This window comes from Vulpes vulpes, chromosome 1 (assembly GCF_048418805.1).
Source record: "Vulpes vulpes isolate BD-2025 chromosome 1, VulVul3, whole genome shotgun sequence".
Taxonomy (NCBI): Eukaryota; Metazoa; Chordata; class Mammalia; order Carnivora; family Canidae; genus Vulpes; species Vulpes vulpes.
Window position 1 is genome coordinate 12,872,805 of NC_132780.1, and position 27,898 is coordinate 12,900,702.

Sequence of the window (27,898 nt, forward strand, 5' to 3'; positions counted from 1 at the left end):
TTTATTTATTTATTCCTGAGAGACACAGAGAGAGAGGTAGAGACAGGCAGAGGGAGAAGCAGGCTCCCTATGGGAAGCTCGATGTGGGGCTTGATCCCAGAACCCTGGGTTTAAGACCTGAGCCTGCAGGACCACTGAGCCACCCAGGTGTCCTTCAAGACTAACATTTAAATGGTTAGACTAAGACAGATTGCTCCCCCCAGGGTGGGTGGGCCGCATCCAATTAGTTGAAGGCCCGAATAGAAAAGGCTGACCTGACTCTGAGTAAAAGAGAAATCCTATCTGACTGCCTCTGAACTAGGGCGGTGGTTATTTCCTGCCTTTGGACTTGAAACAAAAACATAAGCTTTCCCTGGGTCTCCAGCCAGCCCAGCTTTCAGATGGGAACTGCACCACTGGCTCTCCTGGGTCCCCAGCCTGCAGACTCACCCTACTGACCTTGGGATTTTCACCATCCATAATCAAGAGCCAATTCCTTATAAGAAATCTCTCCCTCTCTCCCTCCCTCCCTCTCTGGTCTGTATCTATATGGCACCTGCACTAATATGGCTTATGAATTTCGTGATGTTCAGAAGAAATCAAAACAATAGTATTTTGTGGCTGATGAAGACGAGAAACTCAAATTCCAGGATCCATTAATAGGTTTATTTGGACACAGCCAGGCTCGTTCATGTATGCATTATCTGTGGCCATTTTCACAGTGTTAGTTATTTGGGACAGAGAATGGGTGGCTCAGAAAGTCTCAAGTATCTACTACCTGGCCCTGCAGGGAACCAGTTTGCCGACCTCTGATTTAACCATTCTGTGGTGTAAGTTGAGGTAGCGGTCGCTCTGGGGGGCAGCGCTTGGGAGGGGGCACAAGGGGACTTCTGGGGGGCTGGGGATGTTCTGTTCATCCACCTGGGAGCTGGCTGCATGGATAGCATCAGTCTGCGAGTTCAGCAGACGCGTTGATGAGTGTGCTTCTCTGCATGTTTGCTCAATGTCAATAAACAGTTAAAAATGCACTCAAGTTGGGATCCCTGGGTGGCTCAAAGGTTTAGCGCCTACCTTCGGTCTAGGGCATGGTCCTGGAGTTCCGGGATGGAGTCCCATGTCAGGCTCCCTGCACGGAGTCTGCTTCTCCCTCTCTCTCATTAATAAATAAATAAAATCTTAAAAAAATATATTTAAAAATGCACTTAAGTTTATGGATACTAAGAGAAATCCCCAAGAAGAGAACCCTGATAAGCACAGTTGAGTCTCCTGAATCCAGCTGGGCCCCTTTTGGACCACCCACTATCATGACCTGGTAACGTATTATTATTTATGCTGGAGAGTTGGGTTTCTGGCTCTTGCAACCCAGAGCCCTCATATGCCATCTCCCAGACACTTACTGTCATCTGCCCGCTTCTCTGAAAGGGTTCCTTGCTCTGCTTTAACCTGTGGCTCAGGGGGAGGCTTCCTCTTTCTCACACAATCCCATCCCCCTGGCCACAAGGATGGGTCCTGGGGCTGATCTTCACCCAAATGGAGCCAATCACAGTAGCCCAAGCAGCAGGCCAAGTTGAAGGATCTGCAGATGCGCCAATCACAACTTCTCCCTGGGATTTTTCGGATTTGAGGTCAAAGGCTGGCAATTAATGCACCTTGAAGCATCCCTTCCCCCCTTTGTGTCTGTGGTGTGGAGGATGCTGGTCTGAGAAAGATGCTAATTCGCGAAAGGTCAGAGAAGGTCATGGAGGGAGCATCCTGATTGCCCTCCAATCTTTGGTTCGATGGCCCTGACATCCAGAGGCACATCTGTCCTTCCTGTTTGGCGATGTGGGCCAACTGAGTCCTCTTTCGTCCCTCATCGCAGCACTGCCATCGCCACACACCCCGTCCCATGCACGTGCTTAAGGACACCGAATCTGTGGACACATACACAGACCCTGACGCTCCACTTCAGTGCACGTGTCTTTATTTCTGGATGATATAAAAGAATAAACTTAAAAAACACTCCAAATCAAATACTTTAATGGCTCCCCCAAAGCAATGTGACCCCTCTTCCCACCCCGATAAATAGCGACTTTTGTCAGCCTACCCTCCCACCCCCATAACCCCCTCTGCTATAGACATACTCTGGGTATATATTACTCTACTCGGCAATAGACATCTCCCGAAAATAGAATTCCAGCCCTGCCACCCGACTCTCCCCTGGCCCCACGTCCCTGGGATTCTCCTGCCCCCTTTAGACCACCCGCCACTGCAGCACACTGGTGTCCTTGCCCCCCGTGGTCAGGGCCATGCTGTCATCCCACAAGAAGGCCACATTCGTCACATGGCTGCTGTGTCCGCCGTATTTGTGGCTGAGGGCCTGTGAGACGGAAAGAAAGAAGTGAAAGGAGGTGATCTGTCACGTTCGTTGCTGCAGCCCCTGCGCCAGGCACACAGGAGGTGCTCAATGGATATGTCTTGTGTTAATAAGGCTCAAAGAAGCAAAGAGCTCAGAATCATAGGCTCTCAGGGCAGAGCATTAGTGCTACTACAGACTCTGAAATTTACCAACTTTGAGGTTGAAAATGACCCTTGGGATCAAGCCACTGGCTCCTTGAACGGATGGGGAAACTGAGGCCTGAAGAGGGCTGCCTCACTCTTGCTCCCAGTGCCGTGGTATCCCCACCCTGCCGGCCCCTCAGGGAGACTCACTCGGGGCTGACAGCAGGGGTAGCTGAACAGGTGGACTTTGCCAAAGTCATCAGCTGAAGCCAGCAACTTCCCATCATGGGAGCGGGCCACAGCATTGATGTCAGTACCATCCGCTCCCTCAGACCAGATCCCTGTGGGCAAGACGAGGGGCGGGTGGGGTGAGATGTCAGCTGGGAGCAGGGACCACTGAGGTGAGCAGGCTCCAGCCTCCCTGCCTTCCTCCTACCAGCCTGTCTCCAGCCAGGGACGAGAACTGGAATGATCTTTTATAAATGCGTAATTGATCCCGGCTCTCCAATGCTCAAAACCCTTCTGTGGCTCTAGCTGGTCTTGGGAGAAATCCCAGGCTACTGCTGCTGCTGCTTCTTTTTAAAGTTTTATTTTATATAAGTAATCTCTATGCCCCACATGGGGCTTGAACTCATGACCCTGAAATCAAGAGTCGTATGCCCTTCTGAGCCAGCCAGGAACCCCAGAAAGCTCAGTATGATCCCCAGGCTCTGCGCCACGCTGCTCCAGCCTCCTCCTCCCTGCAGTTCTCCTTGAATTCTGCAATGATTTAGCCCTCCTATCTTCTTGGATTTCTCCAAATGCCAAGTTTTATGGCACCTCCCTGCTCTTGTGGGAGACATGCTATGGTTCCCTGTGCCTAGAGACTGCTTTCCTTCCTCACTATACCTCCGCATCCTCCAGGTCCAGCTTCGACAGCCCTTCCTTCAGGAAGCCCTCCATGATTCCCTCCTAGGCTGGGACAAGCCCAGTCCCAGCCTAGTCTACTAGGGGTTGTCTGGGGACAGGTGCATCTCCTCCACTGGACTGTGAGGCTCATGATGGCAGGGCTGGGGCTGTCACGGTCACCACTGTGTGCCAGCTGTGGCCCGCTCAGGGCTGGGCACAGAGGTGCTCAGGGAAACTGTTGGCTGCACTGATGCTTGAACAAATGGGTGGCTGGGACACTGGCAGTGTGACCATCTCTGGGCCAGGCCCACCACCTATTGGTCTCACTTCATTACAGCTCCAAGGGCCCTAAACGGTCACCTCACCCTGCCCTTCCTCTTACCCAAAAACTGCCCTTGTGTATAAAAGAGTGAATTTTTCGCCCTGGGGGTAAGCAAGAGATTACAAAGGCCACTAGTCGACAATGTTTCTTGGAACTCCTGCTCTCAATGGGACCTCCCCCATTCCAGAACTTACCGAACACCCCAAACCCCAGGACACAAGTAGCTGTGGCCCATTCCACATTCCTCACAGCATCTGCACTGGTGATCTGCTTACAGGTAGCCGGGTCCCCTGGAGCAGAAAACAGGGGTGTTGAGGGTTCAGAGCAGGAAAAACTACTGACTTAACCCATCTATTTCACAGTCCAGGGACACAGAGGTCCGAGACAGGAGGCTAAGGTCATTCCACCTCTCCAGACTGGGCTGAAGGGGTGGATCCTGGATGGTGACATCTCAAGGCCTGAGCAGGGGCATCTGCTTAGAAACCCGGACTCTACCCATTGAATCAGGAATAGGAAGAAATCAGAAGCCAGGAGACCAATCAATCAGAACAGCCCCTGAGTACGGGAGCCAGAGGACAGAGATCTGAAAGCCCTGTTTCCCTTCCCTGGAAGTTGGGGAAGTTTCTGCAAATCACACAGGTAAGTTAGGGAGGCTGAAGGAGCACCGCCTTTAGGTTTTGGAGAACTCACAGTACAGAATCTCGTAGTCGCCGGAGTTGGTGACAAAGCAGCTACTGTCCCGGGCCCAGTCCAGGTGGGTGATAAAGCTGGAATGCCCCTGAGGGGGGAGGGGAAGGGGTGGAGTTAGAGCTGGACGGGGTGGGATGAGACCAGGAAAGGTGGAAGGCAAAATACAGAGGTAGGGTGAGAACACAAGGGGGCTAAAGGAAGGATACACAGCCTTTGGAGCATGGGGGCGGGGCCAGACTACCGGGGGCGGGGCCAGACCGTGATGGGCGGGGCCAGACAGAAAGGGCTTAGAACACAGTGGGGTTTGGAACAGGTGGGCACAGCTAGACACAGAGGGGCGGGCTTGTAACACAGGGGTTGGGGGGGTAAGGGAGGGGGTGGGCAATGTGTGGGCGGGGCTAGGACGCCTGGAAGTGATCAGGGCAGAGTCAGTAGCGTTGAAGCTGTGCTCCCTTGAAGGAGAAAACTGGTTAATTCTGCAGCCCCTGGACGGGGTGGCGGCGCGGGCTGGGGGCCACTGCCCACTCACCGAGCACTTGCCCAGGCGGCTGACCTTGCGGCCGCCCTGGTCCACCGTGTACACGTACACCAAGTTGTCGTGGGAGCCCACGGTCAGGTACGCCCCGTCTGGGGGAGGGGGAGGGGGGCTATGAGGAGGCACCCAGGCTCTACCCCCTTCTCTGTCAGATTCAGCCCCCCACCCCGCTATTCCAGATTCCTCAGCTGTCCCAAGCTCCAGCCCCGCTACAGTCCTAGACCGGCCCCTAGGCCTTGCCACACAGCTCCACTCCTGCCCCCTGCTAGGAACTGAGCATCAGTTTCCAGGCCTGGCTTTTCCAAGATCGCTGGGCCCCGCCGCTTACCTGGAGAGAAGCTGACCACCGAGATCTGTTCATTGCCATCGGTGTGGATAGCCACCAGGTCATGGGTCTCTGTGTCCAGTAGGAGCCATCTTTAAGGAGAAGGCATGATTGGGGGAGGGGATGGGAGCTGATCTGGGGGGGGGCGGCAATCTGTGGGGCTTAAGGGAGGGACCCTAGAAAAGATTTGGAGAAAGGGACGGCTGGGTGGCTCCATGGTTAAGCGTCTGCCTTCGGCTCAGGACGTGGTCCTGGAGTCCCCAGATGGAATCCTGGAGTCCCCAGATGGAATCCCACATTGGGCTCCCTGCATGGAGCCTGCTTCTTCCTCTGCCTATGTCTCTGTCTCTCTCTATGTCTCTCGTGAATAAATAAATAAAATCTTAAAAATGGGACACCTGGGTGGCTCAGCGGTTGAGCATCTACCTTTGGATCAGGGCATGATCTGAGTCTCGGGATTGAGTCCCACATCAGGCTCCCTTCATGGAGCCTGCTTTTCCCTCTGCCTATGTCTTTGCCTCTCTGTGTGTCTCTCATGAATAAATAAATAAAATCTTTGTTTAAAAAAAAAATCTTAAAGAAAAAAAAAGATTTGGGAGAGAGAGGCAGACTCCAGAGAAATGTTGAGAGAACAGTCATTGGTGAACAGTCTCTTAATCACAGATTCTGTGGGCCCTGGGGACATTGGGTAGGGGGGTGGGTGTCAAGGGACAGTTCTCAGGGGAAGCAGAGAGGCCCTCCCCAAATCCCCTACTCAGCTTTACCTGCCAGTCACCGTGCCCACGGCCAGGACAGAGCCACTGGGGTGGAAGCCAGCAGAGCGGGCAGGGTCCTAAGGGAAGACAGGAAGCAGGGCTGAATTAGAAAGGACAAATACCCACCATTTGCTTCGACGTGGATGGAACTGGAGGGTATTATGCTGAGTGAAATAAGTTAATCGGAGAAGGACAAACATTATATGTTCTCATTCATTTGGGGAATATAAATAATAGTGAAAGGGAATAGAGGGGAAGGGAGAAGAAATGTGTGGGAAATATCAGGAAGGGAGACAGAACATAAAGACTCCTAACTCTGGGAAACGAACTAGGGGTGGTGGAAGGGGAGGAGGGTGAGGGGTGGGGAGGTGACTGGGTGGCGGGCACTGAGGGGGGCACTTGACGGGATGAGCACTGGGTGTTATTCTGTATGTTGGCAAATTGAACCAATAAAAAATAAATTTATTACTAAAAAAAAAAGTATGATAGAAAAAAAAAAAGGAAGCAGAGCTGAGAACTGGAGTCTCCAGTCTACCTGGCCATCAATCCTGGACCTCAGAGCCAACTCTCAGCCCGACCCGAGGGCCCTCACCTTCCTGTGCTGCCCTCTAGTAACCCGCTGCCTGCCACACACTGCAAGATGGCTTACAGGAAGTGCCCCACAAAGGCTGGTTATGAGTATAATTACACAGGTGTTGGGCAAGTGATTTTACCTTTCTACATCTATTTCTAAGCAAAACGGGATCAGTTATTCCCACTGCCTTGTGGAGGTTGTGAGAAATTAAAAGGATGAAGTGGGGTAAAATGCTAAGCCAGTTCTCTGGGCATGGTCAACAGACTGACCAAATCAGAAGAATCTAAGGGAGCTCATTACCAACTTGCAGATTTCTTGGTCCCAAACTCAGATCTCCTCCTGAATCAGACTCTGTGGACGGGGTTAAGGATTCTGTGTTTCTATCAGCTCCCAGGTGGTTCGATGCCACAATGAGGACGATGATACATGGCCCTAACAATTTCCAGACCACACCATCCCTGACTCAGAGAAGTTCAAAGGCCATTAAGCATTCCCAGATCAGAGTTAACCCTGCATTCCTGGAGCAAAGCCTCAAACAGTGGTGTGGGGGATATGCTGGACTGAGGTTCCAGTGTCCCACACTGTATAGGCAGGGGAGCCTAAAAATTACACTGCCCAGAATCCTTTGCAGCTAGGGTCCCACTGTGATTTGGGTCAGGTGATCCGTTGTGCTCTTGTGGGCTCTGGAAGACAGAAGGCAGAGGTCCTGCCCTTCTATTTCCACTCAGCATTTGGGCTCTGAAAGCAATGGCATTTGCTATGTTCCTGAGCTATCACTGGCCTTGAAGGGTAAGAGCACAGAGTATCCAGTATCCAGTGCAAATGTAGCCAGTGGTGGGTTGCTCTAGGGCAAGCCGGTCCCTCAGAAGCCTCCACAATGATGGAGAGGTTCATGGTCTGTACTTCACAATATGGTGGCCACTACCCACTTGTTTGAAATGTAGCTAGTGCAACCGACGGACTGAATTCCTGATTATATTTATATTTTAAAGTTAATTGATAAGCCACACGTACTGAACAGAGCAGCTACAGAGCTAGCACTCGCAGTGACCACAGTTTCCTGGATCCTGGGCTACAGCTAAGACGATGGCATTTTCTTGAACTCAGTGTTCCTGACCCCACCCTCCTGACTGGAGAGGCAGAGGCTCCCCTGGTAGATTGGTTCTGTGATGGTGCTCTGGGCCGCCTTCCAGGGGAGAACCTGCTCCCAGAACTTCTAAGTAAGTAAGTCTGAAAGCACCCAACTCTCTGCATTATACCCCTTCTTGGGGCACCTTGGGTGGCTCAGTCAGTTAAGCGTCTGCCTTCGGCTCAGGTCATGATCCCGGAGTCTTGGGATGGAGCCCTGCATTGGGATCCCTGCTCAGAGGTGAGCCTGCTTTTCCCTCTGCCTCTGCCTGCCACTCTCCCTGCTTGTGCTTTCTGTCAAATAAATAAAATCTTTAAATAAAAATAAAAAAATCCCCTCTGCTTAGGGGTGCCTGGGTGGCTCAGCGGTTGAGGATCTGCCTTTGGCTCAGGGTGTGTTCCCGGAGCCTGGGGATCGAGTCCCGCATCAGGCTCCCTGTGAGGAGCCTACTTCTCCCTCTGCCTATGTCTCTGCCTTTCTTTGTCTCTCGTGAATAAATAAAATCTTAAAATAAAATTTTATATATATCAAAATCCCTGTCTGCTTAAAAACACCAGATGTGGTTTCCATTTGATGCACTGAGCCCTGACCCACTGAGACAGACGGTTCTGTTAGACAAGGGTGCCGGGGCCCCATCCCCTTACCTCGATGATCCTGCTCCACAGGGGCTGGTGGGACTCCGCACTCCACAGATGCACCAGCTTATCCTGCCCACATGTCACAAACTGTGCCCGGCTGGGGTGTGTGGCCAGGCCCCACAGCTCTTCCACGTGGCCCTGGCAGAAATAGGAGACAGATGTATGGAGACCGCCAATCCATGTCCATTCCCCACCAAGCCTGGTGGCAGAAAGAAGTGCTAGACGAGGGGTGCCTGGATGGCTCAGTCAGTTGAGAGTCTGCCTTCGGCTCAGGTCATGATCCTAGGGTCCTGGGATCGAGCCCCACGTCAGGCTCCCTGCTCAGTGAGAAGTCTGCTTCTTCCTTTTTCTCTGCCTCCCCTCCTGTGCTTTCTCTCTCTCAAAAAAAAAAAAAAAAAAAGAAAAAAAAAAAGCTAGACTAGCCCCAGCAACACACTGGGGTCACAGGTGCCCCACGGAAGATCCTTTCCCCAGAGTGTCTGGAGGAGGCTGTGACAGCAGATCCTGGCCCTGGTATATGGCTTGAGGCAAATGCTGCCCCTCCCCCCCAGGCCTGTCTTCTCCAGTTGGGGGGACAAGAGACATGCCGGGTGGGGGCTCAACCCTGGCAGTCAGGTGGCTTCCAGAAGGCTGTGGGATCCCATGGAAGGTACCTGGCCTGGTCAGTCTGACCTCAGCCCCATCTTACTGGCAGTCAGATGACTTCTCCCTGGATCCTCAGTTTAATCTTCTGTAAAAGGGGACTCATCACCATATATGTTTCATGACACTGTTGTGCTCATTTGAATCATGGGTGCAAAGTGTCCGAGGCGCTCACGAAATGGAAATGGCTAACTATTATTATTAATATACACTATTAATATTAGATAACAATGAGCAGTAATAATATAATTATTGACATTAGTATAATTTTTAATGTTAATAATAAAGCTCTAATACATTAATCTATTAATAATATAATCAATAATATGTAATATTGCTACTATGTTTAGGAGTCTCTTGGGTCCCTTCTGGCCTTGGGACATCTAGAAAATCCCTCTAACCCTTGTTTTCCTTCATGTTCTATGGAAACCAGAGCCAGAAGGAGATCTAAATGCAGGAGCAGGGATCTCAGCTAGCCTGATGGGGAAAATGCACAAAAGGATAAGTGGGGGAAGCAGAACTACTGATCAAGGAGTAATTTTGGCCAGGACTTCTAGGCCAGGCACCATTCTAAATGTTGTATATGAAAAATAGATAGATGATAGATAGATAGATAGATAGATAGATAGATAGATAGATAGATAGATAGATACTATATATGAACTGACTCATGAGGTCCTTACAAACCCCCCATGAAGACAGGTTCTGTGGTTGTCTCACTTCATGGAGGCACACAGGTGGCTCACTTGCCTCACATCACACAGCTAAACAGCAGCAGGGCTGCGATTCGACTCCAGGCAGTCCCACTCCAGAATTCCTGTTCACAACCACCATACTATTACCATCCCCAGTAGGGGTAGGGTGGGGTGGAGGGGTGTTAACTGGGTGTGGGATAGGGTTTGGGCACACTAGGAGGGAGGAGTCACATTTGAGCTGCAAGAAGAAAAACCGGCAGACTCCAGAGGGCCTTCTCAGATCTGTGGAGATGGCACCTGCGGGGTGTGTGGCCCAAGGCACCTGCCATCCATGTGACCACCAGCCAGGACACTTAACCAACAGAAAGGGCCGCCACTCCTGATCAGAAGGGCAGGGGTGGCACGGCTGTGGCAGGGTCCTGGGGACCCTCTGCTGCACCAGCTGGTAACTCGTTGGCTGCTGGAGCACAGAGAGTCCTGGGAGGGGGTCCTGGGATAGGGGTGGGTTCTTGGGTGGGTGCAGGTAAAGGGGTGCTGAGTGGGGTTTGGCAGGCCAGAGGAAAAGGGATGGGGCAGGGAGGTGGGGCGAAATGGAATTGGGAAGAGATGGGAAGATCCGAGGAGGAGGACAGATGCAGGAGGAGCACTCACCTGGACAAGCAGTGAGAAGCCCGTGTGGACAGAGCCCTGTAGGATGGAGTTGCGGGTAGTGCCCACGTACAGGGTGTCCCCCCGGCCCTCTGCCACGGTGCGCACTGGGCCGAAGTCCTCTGGGACCTGAGGGTGGAGGGGGTGGGGGTAGATGAGTGTAGGAGCATGCAGGGAAGGGGTGAGGGGAGACCAGCCGTAGAGGAGGGTCTATTCAGTGCCTTGGTGGGGTAGGAGATCCCCTCACCTTCATAGGAGCCTCTCCCCACTCCTCACCTCCACCTCCTGCAGCTTGCTGTAGTCGGAACCCCAGAGGACCACTCGACGATCACGGCCTCCTCCGGACACCAGCGTCCCGTCCCGCAGGGCGCAGAGCCCAAACACACCACCATCATGGGCACCCAGCATCGCCTGTGTGATGCGGTTCCCACCTGTGAGGGTGAAGGGGGGGGCCAGGGGCAGGGATAAGCATGGGAAGGCTGTCCCTGTATCGACCCCTGAAAGCACCTAGAATGCCCAATCCTACATTCAGCTATTCACTCACTCACTACCTATCTATTCTAATATCTTATCATTCATCCATTAAACCTTCTGAACTAATGTCTACCCATCTATCCTTCCACTTTTGATCCATCCACCCCCTCATCCACCCATCCATTCCTCTACCCATCCGTCTGTCTACTGACCCAACCACCCATTCATCCACCTCTCATCATCCATTCCCCTTTCATCCAACTATCATCCACCTGCCAATCCATCCTTCTATCCAAACATCCGCCCATTTGCCTGCCATCTCTTTTCCGGCCCATCTACCCATTGCCCCATCTATCCACTCATCTGTCCATTTGACCATCCACTCATTCATCCATTAATCCACTCAGTCAACAATTATTTAACTTGAATTTACTCTGGGCCCAGCTTCATGCTGGGGACACAGTGGTGACCAAGATGATGTCAGATCTTGCTGTTACAGGGCTCAGAGTCCAATTTCAGAGACAGATCTAGTACTAGTCAGTGGCAACCCAAGGTAGTTGGGGCTAGGATGGGGGGAAACCCAGGGGACTGTGGGATCCCAGAGAGGACACCCAGCCTGATTGTTGAAGAAGGCTCCCTGGAGGAGAAGATGGCTGAGCAAGGATCTGAAGGATGAGTAGGAGTCAGCTAGGACAACAGAGGGTGGAAAAGCACTATGGGCAGAAGGAACAATGTGCACAAAGGGAAGAGAGAGGAGAGAGCATGCACTGTTTAGGGAACCATAAAAAACCTGGTCTGGGGCACCTGGGTGGCACAGTTGGTTGAGCATCTGACTCTTGGTTTCGGCTCAGGTCATGATCTCAGGGTCATAAGATTGAGCCTAGAGCCCCAACTAGGGCTCAGTGCTCAGTGCTCAGTGCTCAGTGCTCAGTGCAGAGTCTACTTAGAATCCTTTCCCTCTTCCCCCCCTCTCCCACTTGTGCACACGCATGCACACGCTCTCACTCTCAAATAAATAAAATCTTTAAAAAAAAGAAATCTGGGGATCCCTGGGTGGCGCAGTGGTTTAGCGCCTGCCTTTGGCCCAGGGCGCGATCCTGGAGACCTGGGATCGAATCCCATGTCGGGCTCCCGGTGCATGGAGCCTGCTTCTCCCTCTGCTTGTGTCTCTGCCTCTCTCTCTCTCTCTCTCTCTCTCTCTCTGACTATCATAAATAAATAAAAATTAAAAAAAAAAAGAAAAGAAATTTGGTGTGGTTACATGTAACATATGAGGGGCAAGGGAAGGTACGGCCAGACCACACAGGGTCTCAGAGGCCTCAGTGAGGAACCTGGACCTTGTTTGGAGGGAACTAAGGAGGAATGGAAGAGTTTGGTGGAAAAATGGGGTCAGGGATCCCTGGGTGGCGCAGCGGTTTGGCGCCTGCCTTTGGCTCAGGGCGCGATCCTGGAGACCTGGGATCGAATCCCACATTGGGCTCCCGGTGCATGGAGCCTGCTTCTCCCTCTGCCTATGTCTCTGCCTCTCTCTCTCTCTCTTTGACTATCATAAAATAAATAAAAATTAAAAAAAAAAAAAAAAAAAAAAGGAAGAATGGGGTCAGATTTACACTTGGTTGAGAAGAAAGGGAATTCTAGGAGGCAAGACTGAAGGCCAGGGACCAGGGAAGAGGCTGGGGCAGCGATTCAGAGGGACAGTCCTCTTCAGTGCCCATCTTTCAACTTATATGTGGTATCACAAGTACATATACCATCCTGTCCTCTTACCTCTCCACCACCCCGCAGTCCCATGGGACGGACTCTGTGGTGGGTCTGGGGATACAGAAATTAATCAGACCCAGTCTCTCCCCTTGGAGAGCTCATAGCCTGCTGGGAAAGACACACTGCCAACTGTTCAGAGCTTATTCTCAGCTGTCTAAGCTCAAGGGAAGCTCCAAACAGCACTGTAATGGAGGTAGTGGTATTACACCCATATTACTGATAGGACAACTGAGTCTCCATCATAAAGCAGCACCTGACTCAGGCCTGTCTCCCATATACTCATGTGCGGTAGGGCAGGGTGCCTGGCTTGGTCATTTGCTGGGTCATTCCCTTTCTCTAAGCCTATGGTTTTTCTTTTTATTTGTTTTGTTTTCAAGATTTTTTTTTTTTTTAACATTTTTCTTTCTTTATTCATGAGAGACACAGAGAGGCAGAGACATAGGCAGAGGGAGAAGCAGGCTTCCTGCGGGGAGCCCAGTGTAGGACTTGATCCCAGGATCCTAGGATCACGCCCTGAGCCGAAGACAGATGCTCAACCGCTGAGCCACCCAGGTGCCCCAAGATTTTTTTTTTTAAGTAATCTCTCCACCCAACATGGGTCTGGAACTCACAACCCTGAGATCAGTAGTCACATGCTTTACTGGCTGAGCCAGCCAGGCGCTCCGGGAGCCTATGGTTTTTCATCTGTGCAGCCTTGAATAAGGAGCATCATGTATGTGAAAGCAAACGTACCCAGGCCAAAAAACTCATTGATTGGTTCATGCCACCCATCTGCTGGGACAAGCCATTCATTTCTTCCTTCACAATTCATGCAAAGGCTGGGGCAAGCTTTCATTCACCCCATTAGCCTTTGCTGGGCCAACACACCAACCCATCGGTTGGGACAACCATTCATTCATTTACTTGTTCATTCACCTCATCACTCGCCATTAAGGAGGGCAGTGGAAGATGCTTACTCAATCTTCCACTCATCGGGCAGAACAACCCTTCATTCACTCCCTTATTCTTCATTCACTGCTCTGGGACAAACCATCTCTCCACACACCCATCCACACACCTATCCATCCATTCACCTGCATCTGGGTTAACCAGCTCATTCGTTTATAATTCAAACTTGCTCCCTGCCATGGGATTTGCAGAAGACAAGGCTGGGGGAGTAAGTCAAGAGTTCGTGGAGATGGGGACAGGGAAGCTGGGCCTCGATTGGGGGTGGGAATTAGGCAAGTGAAGATTCGGCCTGGGTTATCTTACGTTCCACACAAGCTAGGACAGAGGGAGGCTGAGTCAAAGGGAGTTAGGGAGGACTGGACCACACAGGTGGGGTGACACTGACCTTTGCCCCAAACATAGAGGTTCCCCCCAGAGTCCCCGGTGACCACATCGCCACCCTCCAGAAAGGTCACACACAGCACATACTTCGGTTTCTCGTGTTTCTAGGGTGGAGGAAGAGGGGAAGGTGTCAGAAGGCTGCTGAAGCAGACAGCTTCCCAGAGCTCACTTGCCATCCAGGACCGTGGTCCTGGGGACACCCCTCCATGCTTCTGGGGGTGAGACCCAGTGCGGAGCATCCCGTCTCCAGCCTGCCTGCATGGATTGCTCCATGGTCTAGAGCTTCTGACCACTTCGTCTCCCTTGCCCAACCTTGGGCCCACTTCCTGCCTCTTCTCTGACTTTTCTTCTATCCTCTCTCTGTCCCTGGGTCTCCCCCTCTGTCCATCCCCAGGTCTCCCTCCTCTGTCCCCGTGGTCCCCCGTCTGTCCCAGGTCTTCCACTCTTTCTGTCCCTGGCTTCCCCGCTCCACCCCTGCGCCTCTCTCTACCTCACCCCACCTTCCCTCTCCTCAATCTCTCTGTTTCATCTGTGCCTGGTGTTCTCAGGGCCCCAGTTCTTACCAAAGGCAGGCCAGCCCTGTCAGAGGTGCCCCTGCATCTTCCTTTCCAGGCCCCCTACTTCCTGCTCAGCATCTCTCTGTCTGGGTACATATCTCAGTCGGCCAGTCAGCCTCTGACCTCTGTGTTTTTCCATATTCTCAGCAAGCACAGCACTGCTTAATGAGCATTTACTATCTGTCAGGAGCTGCTATACTCTTTACCCCATTGAATCCTTACAACTTTAGAGTTAAGGAGGATTATCTTCCCGGTATGGATAAGGAAATTGAGGTAATATCTCATCATCCCCATAATCTCCAGCCTCTGGGACCCTCGTTTTGTTGTCTGCCTGGGTGTCTCTGCCTGCCTCTCTCAGGGTCAGCCCATCCCCACACCCCTGGCACTCACCTCAAAGAGGCCCTGCCGTTTGCTCAGGCTGCCCCCCTCCAGACTCCAGAAGTAGATGTGGGATTTCCCGCAGGTGATGAGCAGGGTGGGGTCTGTGGGGTGGAAGGTGGCCACCAGCACAGCCTCGTTGGAGCACTTTGGGGAGTGGGGAAGATTCTGAATGAGGACCTCAAAGCCACCAGGGCCACCCCACGTAGGACTGCCCTATATAGCTGCATGGGTTACGCACTCCACAACCTGTGTATTTAGTATAAGGCAAACTAAAGTACAGGAGGCAGGGCCAGCCAGTAAAGTGTTATTGCCATCTTCATCAATATAAAAGCAGACCTTGGAGAGCCCCGACTCTCCATCAAGTGCTGTGCTAAGCACTTTATCCATTAATTCCTGTAATCCTCACAGCACCCTGTGAGGTAAGGCTCATTAGTGCCCTCCATTACCGATGAAGATGTGAGGCTCAAAGAGAGGAAGTCTCTTGCCTTAGGCCATGCATGCAGCCAGGTGAGAAAGAGTCAAATCCAGAATCAACTCAAATAGATCTGATTCCAGAGCCTGGCTTCTCAATCACTGAGTCTCTATCCCCTAACTGGGCCCCAACCAGCACCTAGATCTCCTGCCCCATACCAAAAATAGGCACATGACCTTGTGCAAGTAGCTGTCTCCTCTATCATGCCTCATACTCAGCTAGAAGTCAGGCCACCACCAGAGATCCAAGTCAATGTCCTGGACATTGCAAGGCTCAAGTCAGTAGCTGCCTCGTATGGACCTTTTTTGTAGGCCTGGTCCAGCCACCTCATATCACAACATCAAAGTCAGGGCCCTGCTAGGAAGATCTTACCATTATCCCCATTTTACAGATGAGGCAATCAAGGTTCAGAAAGGTAAGCCTCTTGCCTGAAGTCACACAGCCACCACATGGTAAAGCTTGGACGTAAACATGAGTCTATCCGATTCCAGACTCCTAACTGCTGAGATCCAGCCAGTCCCACAGAGGCACCCCAAGGAGAGAGGATGAGAACAATCATCCCACCTTGCCATCCACCACCTTGGCCTCCTTGGCCCAGTCCCACACAGAGAGCATGTGATCGTTGGATTCGTCCACTGCACACAGCAGGTTGCCCCCATTCTAAAAAGGGGAGAGAGGTGGCAGGGGGTGGGGGTGGGAGGAGGGCAGAGAAGGTGGGTCAGGATCCATCTCAACACTTTGCCCACAGAAGCATTCCCCACTCAGGCTTGTTTTAAGATTTTCAAAGCTCCTGGCCCACGATATATGAAACACATTCAAATACTCTCCCTATCCAGCAGCCGGACACACATTTTAAAGGGTTTCTATAATTTTCCCTTTTGAAATGACTTGCTCCCAAAGAAATTAATCTCATTTGCCCTCAGCTACTTTTTCTCTGCAGCCACCACATGGTCAGGAATCCTGAGACCATTTAATCTGCCCTCTTAGATGGCATGATTTTTATGTACATGAATTTCAACAATCAAGTTGGTAAAATATTGGGTATTTATACTTTTGGTTGAATAGGTTTTGATTTTGTAGGGCTCCCCGCCCCATCCCCATATACACACCGTGTGACAACAAACTAGCTTTTCTCCCCCCACAGCCAGTGCTCTCAAAGCACTCCTTAGGCCTGAGAAAACTTCTGAGGCTCTAATCCAAGTGTTTCTTACACGATCGGTGGGAGGACCAGTTGTTTTTTATTCCTCAATCCATTGCATGTCAATACTTAGGTAAACTACATTGTGATAAAAATGTAAAATATGATGAAAAAGCCCACCGATCTCAGACTTGGATGTTGTGGGAAATATCAAATTGCTCTACAAATTCCTAAAGGCTTACTCTCCATTTCTGTGCTTATCTCACCCAGACCTGCCAACGCCCATCCTGCCAACATCCCTCTAGGCCGCCTACAGGGAACCACGCTGGCCCTACACACTGGCTCACAATGCCTAAGGGATAAGGACCTTTCAAGAATGAAAGTTGGTGCCAAAAATAATGCCATGAGCATGAGCATGAGCATGGGCTGATCAAAGGATTGCTGAGGAGTTCGTCTGGGGACGATCAGGACATGTGAGTCCCCCTCACATGGGCTAAGAGCATCCCCGTGAGGTCACAAAGATAGGCGCTAACTCCTGACTCTGGAGGTGGGGGGCAGTCGAAGGGCGGCGCAGGACTCACAGATTTGGAAAAGCCTACACAGCACACAGCTCTGTCAAACACCCCCAGGCCCAGCACATGTAAGGTGGAGAGGGAGACTGAGTCCCAAATGCGCACGTGTGGTGGTAGTGGCTGCAAGGAAGAAAGAGGCCTGTTACCTGGGGGGGGGCCCAGCTGTCTGCCCCCACCCCCACCCCACCCCAGTCTCCAAGTCCTGCCCCCTCCAGTCTGTTACCTTCCCCTCTTTAGTGGTGCCTGCCACCTGCCCGGTGGCAATGGTGACCATATCAGGGTGGACAGCCAGGCTGAGAGAGAGGACAGACGGACAGGGCTCAGTGGGAGGGAGCGGGCTCACGGCGGGCCCTGGACACCCCTCCCATGGCAGGCTGAAGTCACAGGGCCTGGGCTATTCATTCCACAAGTTGGCTGAGTGATAAACATCTATTTTGTCTTTCCGGAAGGGTAAGGGAGGAGGGGGGCACTCTCTGGGTACTCAGCCTCAGAAGCAAGCCTCTGGTCTGGGGTCTCTAACTCAAATGCCTGCCAGGCTCAGGCCTGCACCCAAATGGTGGGCAGGAGAGCGCCCCCACTTATAGGGGCTCTCTCTACCTGGCTCCAACACGCTATGGGATTGTCTGGGGGCACCACCTAGGAGGTTTCGAAAGAAGTGCAACATCCAGGCATCTGAGGGAACTCACTGACCTTTAAGATACTGATAATCAATCCACATTTTTTCCCCCTGAGTTCAGCCTGTCGGCCCAGCAAAGTCCTGGCCCCTCCCCCCACACCCCCACCGCCCCTCCCAGGTCTTACCATTTGATGTCATCGTTGTGTCCCAGGTAGTGCCGCTGCCTCTGCTCCTCCACACTGTACAGCACGGCCACGGAGGCCACGAAGTACACTATCTCCCCGGTAGGCAGCAGGTAAAGGTTGGCCCGACAGTCCCGGCCGCGGTAGCCATAGCTGGAGATGCCCAGGGGCCGGTCAAGGAGCCTGTTTATCATTCCACATGTGCACTGACTACCGGGGGCACCCACTTGGGTTAGGTTTTCCTGCTTCCACTAAGACCCCCTCCCCCACTGGGGATACACCACCCCCAACACTAGGTCTACCAAAATATTAACCCTCCCAACCTATGAATGTGACCTTACTTGGAAAAGGGAGTCTTTACAGATGTAATTAAGGATCTCAGGATGAGATTATCCTGGATTATCTGGGTGGGCCCTAAATCCAAAGACAGTGCCCTTCTAAGAATCAGAGAGGAAAAGCCGAGAACAGGCCGGGGGAGGTAAGGGGGTGGGATGGGACCCTCAGGAAAATCAGAGTCTGGAGTGCTGTGCAGTGGCTACAGGTCAAAGAGCCCCAAGTGCTGCTTGCAGCCACCAAAAGCTAGAAGACAGACATGGGACAAATTCTCCCCCAGAGCCTCTGGTGGAACTGTGGCCCTCCTGGCATCTTGATTTTGGATTTCTGGCCTCCAAAACTGGGAGAGAAACATTTTCTGTTTTAAGCCACCAAGTTGTGGTAATTTGTTACAGCAGCCACAGAACATGGATATAACCTCCCCCTCCCACCCTTTCTCCAGAGGGATCCTGTTAAGACCTGTGAACACTAAGTTAGCTCACATCTGCTCCAACCTTCCCATGGGTCCCGACTAACTCAGGGCAAAAGTCAAAATCCTTACGAAAGCCCAGGCACGAGGCCTGGTCTGATCTGGGCCGATTCCTCATTCCTCAGTCTGGTTCCACTCACACTGGCCTCCCTCTCTGTTCTCACCTCAGGGCCTTTGCACTTGCTGTTCCTTCTACCTGAGTACTCCTCTCCTTCATCTCTCCATGGCTCCCTCACCTTCTTCAAGTCTCTGCTCTACTGTCAGCTCCTCAGAGAGGCCTTTCCTGCCCATACTATTTAAAACTGCAAACTCATGCACCCTCACTGCCTCCACTCCCTTCTCCCACTCATATTTCTGTTGTACACTCATTGGAATCCCACCCAGCTTAACTGTCTCCCCAACTAGAGTATCTGCTCCAGGACAGCAGGAATCCTTGTTGGTTTTGTTCACTGCTATTTCCCTTGTGCCCAGATCAGAGCCCAGGACAGAACAGACATAAGAATTCAGTATTGAGAAAGGAATGACTGACACTCCTCTGTTCAGAACTTTCTATGGTTACCCCCATCTTGGCCTGGCGGGTCCCTTCCTGATCTCAACAGGGCTTCTCTGATCTTGGAATTCCTCAAAATGCCAAGATCATGACTCTGGCCTTGACAATGACCTTTCCCTTTGCCTAGTATACTCTACCTGCTACTCTTCTCAGCTGTCACTTCCTTGAACACTGGCCTCATGTCACTCAGTAATTATCTGGTTAATTGGTTAACTGTCCCTATTCCCCAATGAGACTGTGAGTTCCGTGGTGGCCAAGACTGGGCTGTTTCATTCACTTCTTTAACTCCTCCTCTGCCCAACTGGGGTCCCCCATCCCAGCCTTGCTCACTGTGGGTTGTCACTGTCAAAGATTTTGTCTCCACACTGGATGGGGAGCCCTAGGAGGGGAAGAGGTCATGGTGACTACTAAGTCCCCAGCCCTTGGCCCCAGATGTTCAGAAATTATCCAGGGGCGCCTGGGTGACTCAGTTGGTTAAGCTTCTGCTTCTACTCAGGTCATGATCCGAGGATCCTAGGATGGAGCCCTGTATCGACCTCCCTGCTTAGCAGAAAGCCTGCTTCTCCTCCCTCTGCTGCTGCTCTTGCTTGTGCTCTCTCTCTCTCTGTCAAATAAATTAAATCTTTAAAAAAAGAAAATATCTGAATGAATGCTGACATGTGTATCTTGACCCCACAGAAAACTGCTCTACCCTGCAGTTATTTCTGAGATGGGGCATCTGAGGCCCATACTGATTTTTGCAGCCTCAGCTGATCCAGCCTGGCACAACAGCTGAGTATGCTTTGAGTCTCGTGAATATTTCCAGCTGTCTCAAAGAGACCCTGGCCTCTAAGATCCCTGCCTCCTCCAGAGCAGAACCAAGGCCAAGAGAAGAGGACAGATACTGGGTCCCTAGGATGCTGATCCCTAGCCCCACTGGGCTTTTTAGAAAAAGCTTGGGCCACAGAATCAAGATTTCTTTGCCTCAGAACACTTCTGACTCCCCAGGACAGTGCTCAGTGCCCCCTCTTGGACTGTTTTCTCATCCAGAAAGTGGTGGTCATAATTCCCAAACTGCAGGCTTCAGAGAGCTCTCAGACGCTGCTCGTTGTACAAATACATTCTCAATTCTACAAGAGAAGGATCATATCATTCACCATATCTATACATAAAACACTTTAGAACAGTGCCTGGCATCTAAGTCATCAATAATGAGTAGTTACTATTTTATCAATCTGTTTATAAACCACATATCTTGAGCTTGGCACCCTTACGCACTGTTTCATAGCCCTCCGAATCTGAGATCACGAAGCCCCTTTTTTAGAGGACACAGCTGAGGTAGAGAGGCAAGGCAACTCGCCCAGGGTCATACAGCCAGCCAGAGGCTGGGCGGAGGTTTCAACCCATTCCTGCCAGGCTCCGAAGATAGGATTCTTCTTCGCCATTTCCAATTTCTGTTTCTTAAATACATCAAGCTCGCTGTGGCTGCAGTGCCCTTGTACCTGCCATCCCTCCGGAACATTCTTCTAGTTCTTCCTATGCTGGCTCCTAATTGTTCAATTTACGCAGCTCAAAGGCCCCCTCCTCAGAGAAACACAGTGACTCCTCTCACATGACCTTGGGTTCCTGTGTTCCCAGCATTTATTACCTTTTTAAAAAAGTATTTATTTATTTATTCATGAGAGACAGAGAGAGAAGCAGAGACATAGGCAGAGAGAGAAGCAGGCTCCCTGTGGGGAGCCACATGCAGAACTCAGATCCCAGGACCCCAGGATCACGACCTGAGCTGAAGGTGGATGCTCAACCACTGAGCCACCCGGGCGCCCACCAGCATTCATTACGTAACTGAAATTACCTTATTTGACCACTGGCTTCTGGTAGCTTCTGCTCTCTCCCCACCCCTTCCCCGCCCCCTCCTTAGAAGGTGAGCTCAGGTTGATGGCTGCAATGTAGGAGAATATCTGACATATGGAAGGCACTCAGCAAACATTTGCTGCTTTCCTGAATCATAAAGGGTCATTCAGCTAACCTGCTTTCCTGCTGCTTCCTCCGGACTCCAAGATCATTCTGACCCTTCAGGCCACAGACCCCTGCCAGTCCCACCTGATTCAGAGCAAAGACCTTCCCTCCTGGAGTCTCAAACCAGAAAGACATCTGGAGATGGCCCCTCCAGACTGGGGGATGAAGGGCGGGGAAGAGATTAGGGCAAAAGGATACACCCAGTCCAGCTTGAGCCGGCTAGGAGGCAGCTCGGAGCGCGTGTCCAGGCTGTAGGTGGGCGCCATCTCATCAGGAATCAGCATGGGCACAGGGCGCCCCCTCAGGAACATTTTCACGGAGCCCTCCTCTGCCAGGACACCCCCAGAGGTCAGGCCCCTGCACCAGCCCCCATCCCTATTCCCTCTCCCCTTCAGGCTTCACTTAAAAAAAAAAAAAAAATGGGCGGGGAAACTGAGGCCAAGGAGGCAAAGATTCAATAAGCCAGGTCTCCTGACCTCCAGCCATCCCCAGCCATGCCCCTCCCCCTGTCCCTACTCACCCATGCTGAAGATAACTTCTTTGGTTTTGCTGTCAGGAAATGGGGAGAAAAAGCGCCCTAATTAGCAGGCAGGTCAGACAAAGGGGAGAAACCACTGCCCCCCCCCCCCCACACCGCTCCCGGGTGGTCTCTGATGAATAATGGGGGCCGCGTAAGGAGCGGAGCGCTGCCTCTCTGCAGGCCGTGTGCTTTGCTCGGTTGATCTTGCAGAGCCTAAGACACAGGCCCAGAGAGGCAGTGATCGCCAAAGATCACACAGCACGAAGTGGCAGGGACGCGATCCTGGAAGACGGGAGTCACCAGGGACCCCTCCCTCCTAATCAGCACCGCGCTCCCAGCGCTCCCCACCCCCAGTCCCACAGCGCCCCAAACTTCGAGCAGCAAGGGAAGCGGTGAAGGGGCGTGTCTCCACAGTCCCCTCGCCGGCGGAACCGGGCGATACTCGCGGGCCTGGGTCCCTGGCGGGGACGAGGGGAGACCGGGCATCCAGGCCCCGGGAGTGCAGGGAGGAGGGGGTCTGCGAGAGGGTCTCACCCAGCTCCAAAGCTACTCATGGCGGCGGCTGGCGGAGCTTCGGGGCCGGGGGTGGAGCCGCGACGGGCTCCGCCGCTTCCGGCCCTGGGAGGCGCCTGCCCCGCCGCGCCCTGCCCCGCCCTCCGCGGCCGACCCCGGGAGCCGGCCGGTCACTCTGGGTCTCAGATCCCGGGCTGTGGGGTCCTGACACCAGGCTCTTTGGGTGGGGGGGATGGGGGAGAGTGTTGTTTGAGCACAGGGATAGGGGGCACGTCTGTCTGAGTTCAAACCCCAACTCTTCCACTTCCTAGCAGTGTGGACAAGTTGCCCAACCTCTGCCTCGGTTTCCCCGTTTTAAGAATGGGGATAACAAGAGTACCCACCTCGCGGGGTGATTGCGAGGATTACATTGGTTAATTCACGCAAAGTGCCTGGAGTGGTGCCTAGCACATAGCACTATATGCATGTTTGCTATTATTTGAGTGGGGTTGAAACGCGTGGTTGTGACTCAGCTCCAGCCTTAGTTCAGCCCCCAGGCCCACAGCATCGTGACTCCATCCTTAGGTTTTTACTCCTCCCAGACCCTCAGTGTGGTCCAGCTTTTGGAATCGACCACGCCCAACATTGTGATCACACCCACCTCCCTTTCTGATCCGTCCCCAAAGTTGACTCCTCTCTTGATAATTGACTGCTCCTCCCGGCCCTCTCCCCGCCTCGGGTCCCGCCAGGCATTCTGACTACTACCTCTTTACCCGGACCCAGACCCTGGGTTGAGTCCTTTCAAAGCCTCCAGGTTGACTCCGCCTCCTCGCGTTTTGGTCACGCCCATATATGGCTCCGCCCCTCTGGCCTAGTCTCAGACTCTGCTCCACTCTCTTCTAGTATCACACATGCCAGCAACTGGTATCCCGCCCAGTGATCTGCAGCCCAGGTTCTGGTTCTGCCTTGGCTAACACTCTGGCCATGCTCTCAAATCCGGATCATACCCCTCCCTCTATTCCCCTGTTCCCTGCAGATACTCCTTTGAGGCTTCTGCTCTTGGCCCCACCCCTAAGATTCAATATGAACTTTTACCTTAAGGGCCATGCCCACAAGCCTGGTTCCTCCCTGATTTCCCTAGACACCCTAACCCCTCACGTCTCCTAAATCCTGGCCCAGCCCCTTAAGGCTTGACCACGCCCCTCAATGTTGGCTGCGCCTTCCACTTGGACCATGCTACCTCGGAATCGGTCTCTCCAAGCCTCCGTCACTGTGCCCGCATTCTGAGCTAGATGGCCTCGCTCTAAGTCATCACCTCGTGGCTTGGGGCATCACCCCAAATTCCCCATCCCCTCTTCCATGACTATCTGGGGTCCTGGCCGCACCCTCCGTGACGTGACCCCACCCCAGACACCTACCCTTCCTTTTTGGCGCTGCAGTTACTGCTGGAAGATGTGGTGCGGCTGCGGGGGTCCTCGCGGCGCACGGAGGCGAGGCGCTCTGGTGACAGATAGCGGCGGGCGCTGCGAAGAGAGAGCACGTAGTTAGGGACGGAGCCTTGAGGTTAGCAGACCAGGGTCCGAGGCGAGCGAGACCCTCCTGGGGCTTTCCGTGGCTGGAGTTCGGGCACAGTTCCCCCGTCTCCCACAGGTCTTGGAGGAAGGCTAGAGACCCCGGCTTCCGTGCCTTACCTGCGCCCGGAGCTCGCCTCCTTCTTGGGGGAGGACGGAGAGGTGGCATAGCCGCCCACGCGCCGCGGGGGTCCCGCACCATTGAGGGGCGTCCTGGTGGGAAGGCCTTTCAAGAGCTGACACACTAGAGGATGGGGTTAGAGGACAGAAGTAGTGAGTATGAGGTCCAGGTCCTGACCTCTCCCCATCTCATCCCTCTGGTCCGGTAAAGATACCCGAGGCTGTGGTGCCTAAGCGTGGAGGCGCGCGGCCCTTGGGGGTTCCCCGCGCGCGCAGCGCTGCGCCCTGCTCCTCGCATGCCCGCAGGCGACGCAACGCGTCAGCCAACGCCGCCTTTAGGACCGCGAGCTCGTCTTCCTGCAGCTGCAGCCGCTGCTCCAGCGCCGACACGCGGTCGTCCACCTCCATGCCGCTCGTGCCCGACAAATTGTCATCTGGAAGGAAGGGTAGCGCTGGCTGTGGGGGCCACTCCGGAGCTCCAAGGCCCAAGCTGTTCCCCCGCGCGCCTTCCCGCCCTCCTGCCCTCCACCTTCCCGAGTTAGAGGGGCCAGCCACCGCACCGCCCCTTCCTCTCCCTCAACCTGCAGCTGCCTGGGACGCTGGCAGATGGGCCAGGAAGAGGGCTCCGAGGGGAAGGAAATCCCCACCGCTCTCAGACCTATATGCCCCCACACTCCTCTGCCCGCCCTGGAGGTGTGACCTTTAGGGAAGTCCCTTCCTCTCTTACTTTCTAAGATTCTGACAGTCAAGAGCCTTTCGGCTCTGATTTTAAGATTCTATGACTAAGATGCTAAATATCTGTGAGTGATACCAATATTTTAGGTTTTTTTTTTTTTTTTTAAGTAGGCTCCACGCCCAACGTGGGGCTTGAACTCACAACCCTGAGATCAAGGGATCCCTGGGTGGCGCAGCGGTTTAGCGCCTGCCTTTGGCCCGGGGCGCGATTCTGGAGACCCGGAATCGAATCCCATGTCGGGTTCCCGGTGAATGGAGCCTGCTTCTCCCTCTGCCTGTGTCTCTGCCTCTCTCTCTGTGTAACTATCATAAATTAAAAAAAAAAAAAAGAGTTGCACGCTCTACCGACTGAGCCAGCCAGGCGCCCCCATATCAATATTTTTTAAAATGACACCAACTTATTCCTAGTGACACTATCGCTCTAGAATTGATTCTCAACATCCTCTGACGAATATTAATATTTTATCGCAGGTACTAACGTTCCCTTTCTGTTTCTTAAGACTTTCTGAGCCAAAATGTCATGCCTGGTCCCTCCGCTTCCCATTATCTCCTGACCAAGGGGTTCGACCCCAGAGTCGGCTGCAAGGACAGAGTTTCTGCGGCCCCTGGCGGTAGATTTGGGGGTTGCAGGCAGCGCATCTCAGACCCAGAAGACCCACAGGAGGGAGATGAGGGCGGGGATCTGACAACCAAACTCTATCCCAGCCGGAGCTTCTCCCCTGTTCCTCTTCTTTATTCCGCTTCTGTATTCCACGCCCCAGATTCTCTCTCCCTCTCCTCTCCAGCCCATGGGTGCAGCCAAAAAAACTCCTCCATCACCCCCCCCACACACACACACACACCCAATCCATTTTCCCCAAGTGGGAGGGGCTGAGGTGTCCCCCTCCTCTTCCCCTCCTAGACCACTCATACCCAGACTCATTGCTGCCAACAACCGAGGAAGACCTGGCTCCCAGCCGGGTGGAAGTAAAGGTGGTATCATTAACAGGGACGGGATGTGGAGGTCGCACCTGCCATCCCGCGTCCGTAGGCCGCCCCGCCCGCCCGCTGGGCTCCGCAGTGCAGCCGGGTCCGTCCCTCCCCTCCGTCTCCCCCCCGCCCCCCCCCCCCACCCCTAGCGGCCCAATCGCCAGCCCGGCCTCGCCCGCCCTGCCCCCCACCCAGCGCCTCTTTGGTCCGGTGCTTGGCCCTGCAGAGGAAGGTGGGGGGGCCTCCCGAAGTCGGAGGAAGGGAGCGGTCAGGACTTAGAACTCCGAAGGGGTCCCGCTGGCATCACGTTTTCCAAAGGAGGAAACTAAGAACGGAGGCTGGGGGAGTGTGCAGAGACTCGCCAAAGGTCACCCAGTCACTCGATGAAGGGGCAGGAGGGCCCAATCACCTCGTTGTGCCAGGCTCCCTCCTCTTACCTACCATTACTAATACCCCCCCCTCAAAAAAAAGAATAGAGAGGGAGAGAAAAAGAGAGACCCCTTCTAGCATTATAGTGAGCAGGACGCTTCATGCAAACACTTAGCACGGTTTCCTGGCTCATGGTACATGCTCAGTAAACCCAGAATGCAATTAACTATTCTTGTGGTACCTACTGCTCCAGGCAATTCTAGTAATGGTAGTATTATATCCATTTGAGAAGGAGGGGAGGAGGGAGGGGATTGAGGCCCAGAGGGATGAAGTTACTTGCGCTTGGACACACAGCCTTGCAGCCGCAGAACAGATACTGGACTCAGGCTTAGGCAGCCTGCCTCTTAGAGGGGCAGAGGGGGCCAAAGTAAGCATCCTGGTCCTCTGCCAACTCCAGCGTGACCAGGGGAGTGAGTCTCCAAACTGGAGTCCCTTCTCAGGGCCCCCTGAGTGAAATGGATATGCTTTCACCTTGGTCCTTCAAGCCCCCTCGCAGAGAGGCCACAGCTGCATTCTTGGGCCAACCCCGTCCCCCCTTAACTCAATTCCTCTGCTCCGTTCTGAGCATCCACCCACCCTCAGCCCTTTTGCCCAGAGACCAGCGCTCTCTTCTCCCCTCCACCTCCACCTCTCCTCCACTTCCCCTCCACCTCCTGCTCCCCTCATCTGGGCCTGATGCTCACAGTGGCCCTCAGTGGCCCTTCACGCAGAAGGAAAGGGTGTCTAGGAAGAAGGGGTGAATCTTGATTGGGAGTGGTGGGGCCTGAGGATTTGGGGGTAGAGTGGAGGCTAAATCCTCTGGTCATCCTACCTGCTTCCACACCCAGCCCACAAAACAACACCAAATGCCACCCCCCCTAATCTGTCAGTCCCTTTGCCAGGGAGAAGGGGAAGGGTCCCAGAGGACTGGGAGGGGATAGAACAGAGTTCCTGGTCTCCAGGCCTCCACCCTCAAACCCCAAGCTCCTGAACGTTCTGTCCTCCCCTCTTCATCCAGCCACCTGGGGAGAAGGGGACGGTCGAAATGGGTGGAGAACTGGGATCAGGGCTTTGGGGATCAGGGACCTTGCTCTGGGGTCGGGTCCTCTGTGGTGGCGGGTAAGGAAGGAGGATCTTCAGCAAGGGGAGAGGATGGAGACTTGGAAGGAGGAGGTTGGGGCAGGAAGAAATGGGTCCGGCCCTGGGCGGAGCCAGGGTCGGAACTGAGGAGGGGTCTCACCGTTGCAGTATTGAAGCAGCGAGGACGTGTCGTAGAGGCCGCAGAAGGCCGGGCCGCGCTCCGCCATCGCCCCGCCACAGCCACCGCCGGCCCCCCCAGCCCCAGCCTGGGCCCGGTCCCCCCCTCCAGGCCCTGCCTCCCGTTGCCATAGCAACGCCCTTCGTTCCAGCATCCCCGGCTCGGCCCGCCCGGCATCAGGCGGCCGGCGCCGGGCCTGGCACCGGGGTCATCCCCCAGGATGCCGGGAAAGGGGGGTCGGGACACCCCCTGCCAGGCCCCCCAACACAATCCTTGAACCGGGATTGGTCGAGCTTAGATCCCCCTAGGTACTGTCTGGTCCCGCCCACAACCGGCGCGTATTCTCTCTAGACCCCCTCCTCGCCAGCTCAGGACCAATGAGAGCCTGTCGCGCAGGCCCCTCAGCCAATAGGGATGCAGAAATATTGGAAGGGGCAGGGTCTTCCCTGCTTTTCAGCCTGAAGCGTAGCCCCCGGCTCTGAGAAGAAGATAGGGTGAAGCAAGACACTCCCAGAAGCCCCAAACCTTCTCTCTGATCTTTTACTGAATTTCCCAAAAGCCCTCTCTCAGAACCGGAGCCCAACTCCAAAGCCTCAAATCTTCCTAGATATCCACTAGCTCCGCCCTCTTAGAGTCCTTGTTTATTGGATGTAGACCCGCCCCCAGGCTCTTGGCTCCACCTTAAGAATCCT

At 53.5% G+C, this 27,898-nt stretch overlaps 1 protein-coding gene across 3 annotated transcripts; it reads right to left on the minus strand.

Annotated features, from left to right (window-relative positions):
- Positions 1–1,925: 1,925 nt before the first annotated feature.
- On the minus strand, positions 1,926–27,498 carry EML2 (EMAP like 2). Of its 3 annotated transcripts, none has more exons than XM_026013763.2 (22): positions 27,189–27,498; positions 24,052–24,270; positions 23,837–23,960; positions 23,564–23,668; positions 21,654–21,682; positions 21,332–21,461; positions 17,787–17,936; positions 17,209–17,278; positions 16,995–17,105; positions 15,840–15,935; positions 14,813–14,947; positions 13,870–13,969; positions 10,578–10,732; positions 10,305–10,430; positions 8,323–8,454; positions 5,985–6,052; positions 5,224–5,312; positions 4,890–4,987; positions 4,361–4,448; positions 3,865–3,960; positions 2,671–2,801; positions 1,926–2,338 (listed from the first exon to the last, which is right to left on the minus strand). In XM_026013763.2, exons 1-22 carry the CDS (start codon positions 27,358–27,360, stop codon positions 2,213–2,215), a joined length of 2,550 nt encoding a protein of 849 aa, XP_025869548.1. In that variant the 5' UTR covers positions 27,361–27,498; the 3' UTR covers positions 1,926–2,212. The 3 variants fall into 3 exon arrangements, with proteins under 3 accessions (XP_025869548.1, XP_025869549.1, XP_025869550.1); XM_026013764.2 differs by lacking the exon at positions 27,189–27,498 and adding an exon at positions 25,484–25,508; XM_026013765.2 differs by lacking the exons at positions 23,564–23,668; positions 23,837–23,960; positions 24,052–24,270; positions 27,189–27,498 and adding an exon at positions 22,188–22,246.
- Between the last annotated feature and the right edge of the window lie 400 nt (positions 27,499–27,898).

Bases quoted from the DNA above. Each gene is read 5' to 3' on its own strand.
- EML2 (XM_026013763.2), bottom strand. From the start codon at position 27,360: ATGCTGGAACGAAGGGCGTTGCTATGGCAACGGGAGGCAGGGCCTGGA. The intron at 21,462-21,653 runs GTGAGTAGGGAC...GTGTCCTGGCAG, and splicing joins AGAAGTTATCTTCAGCATGG to AGGAGGGCTCCGTGAAAATG. The intron at 17,937-21,331 runs GTATCCTTTTGC...GGGCATCTCCAG, and splicing joins CGGCTCAAGCTGGACTGGGT to CTATGGCTACCGCGGCCGGG.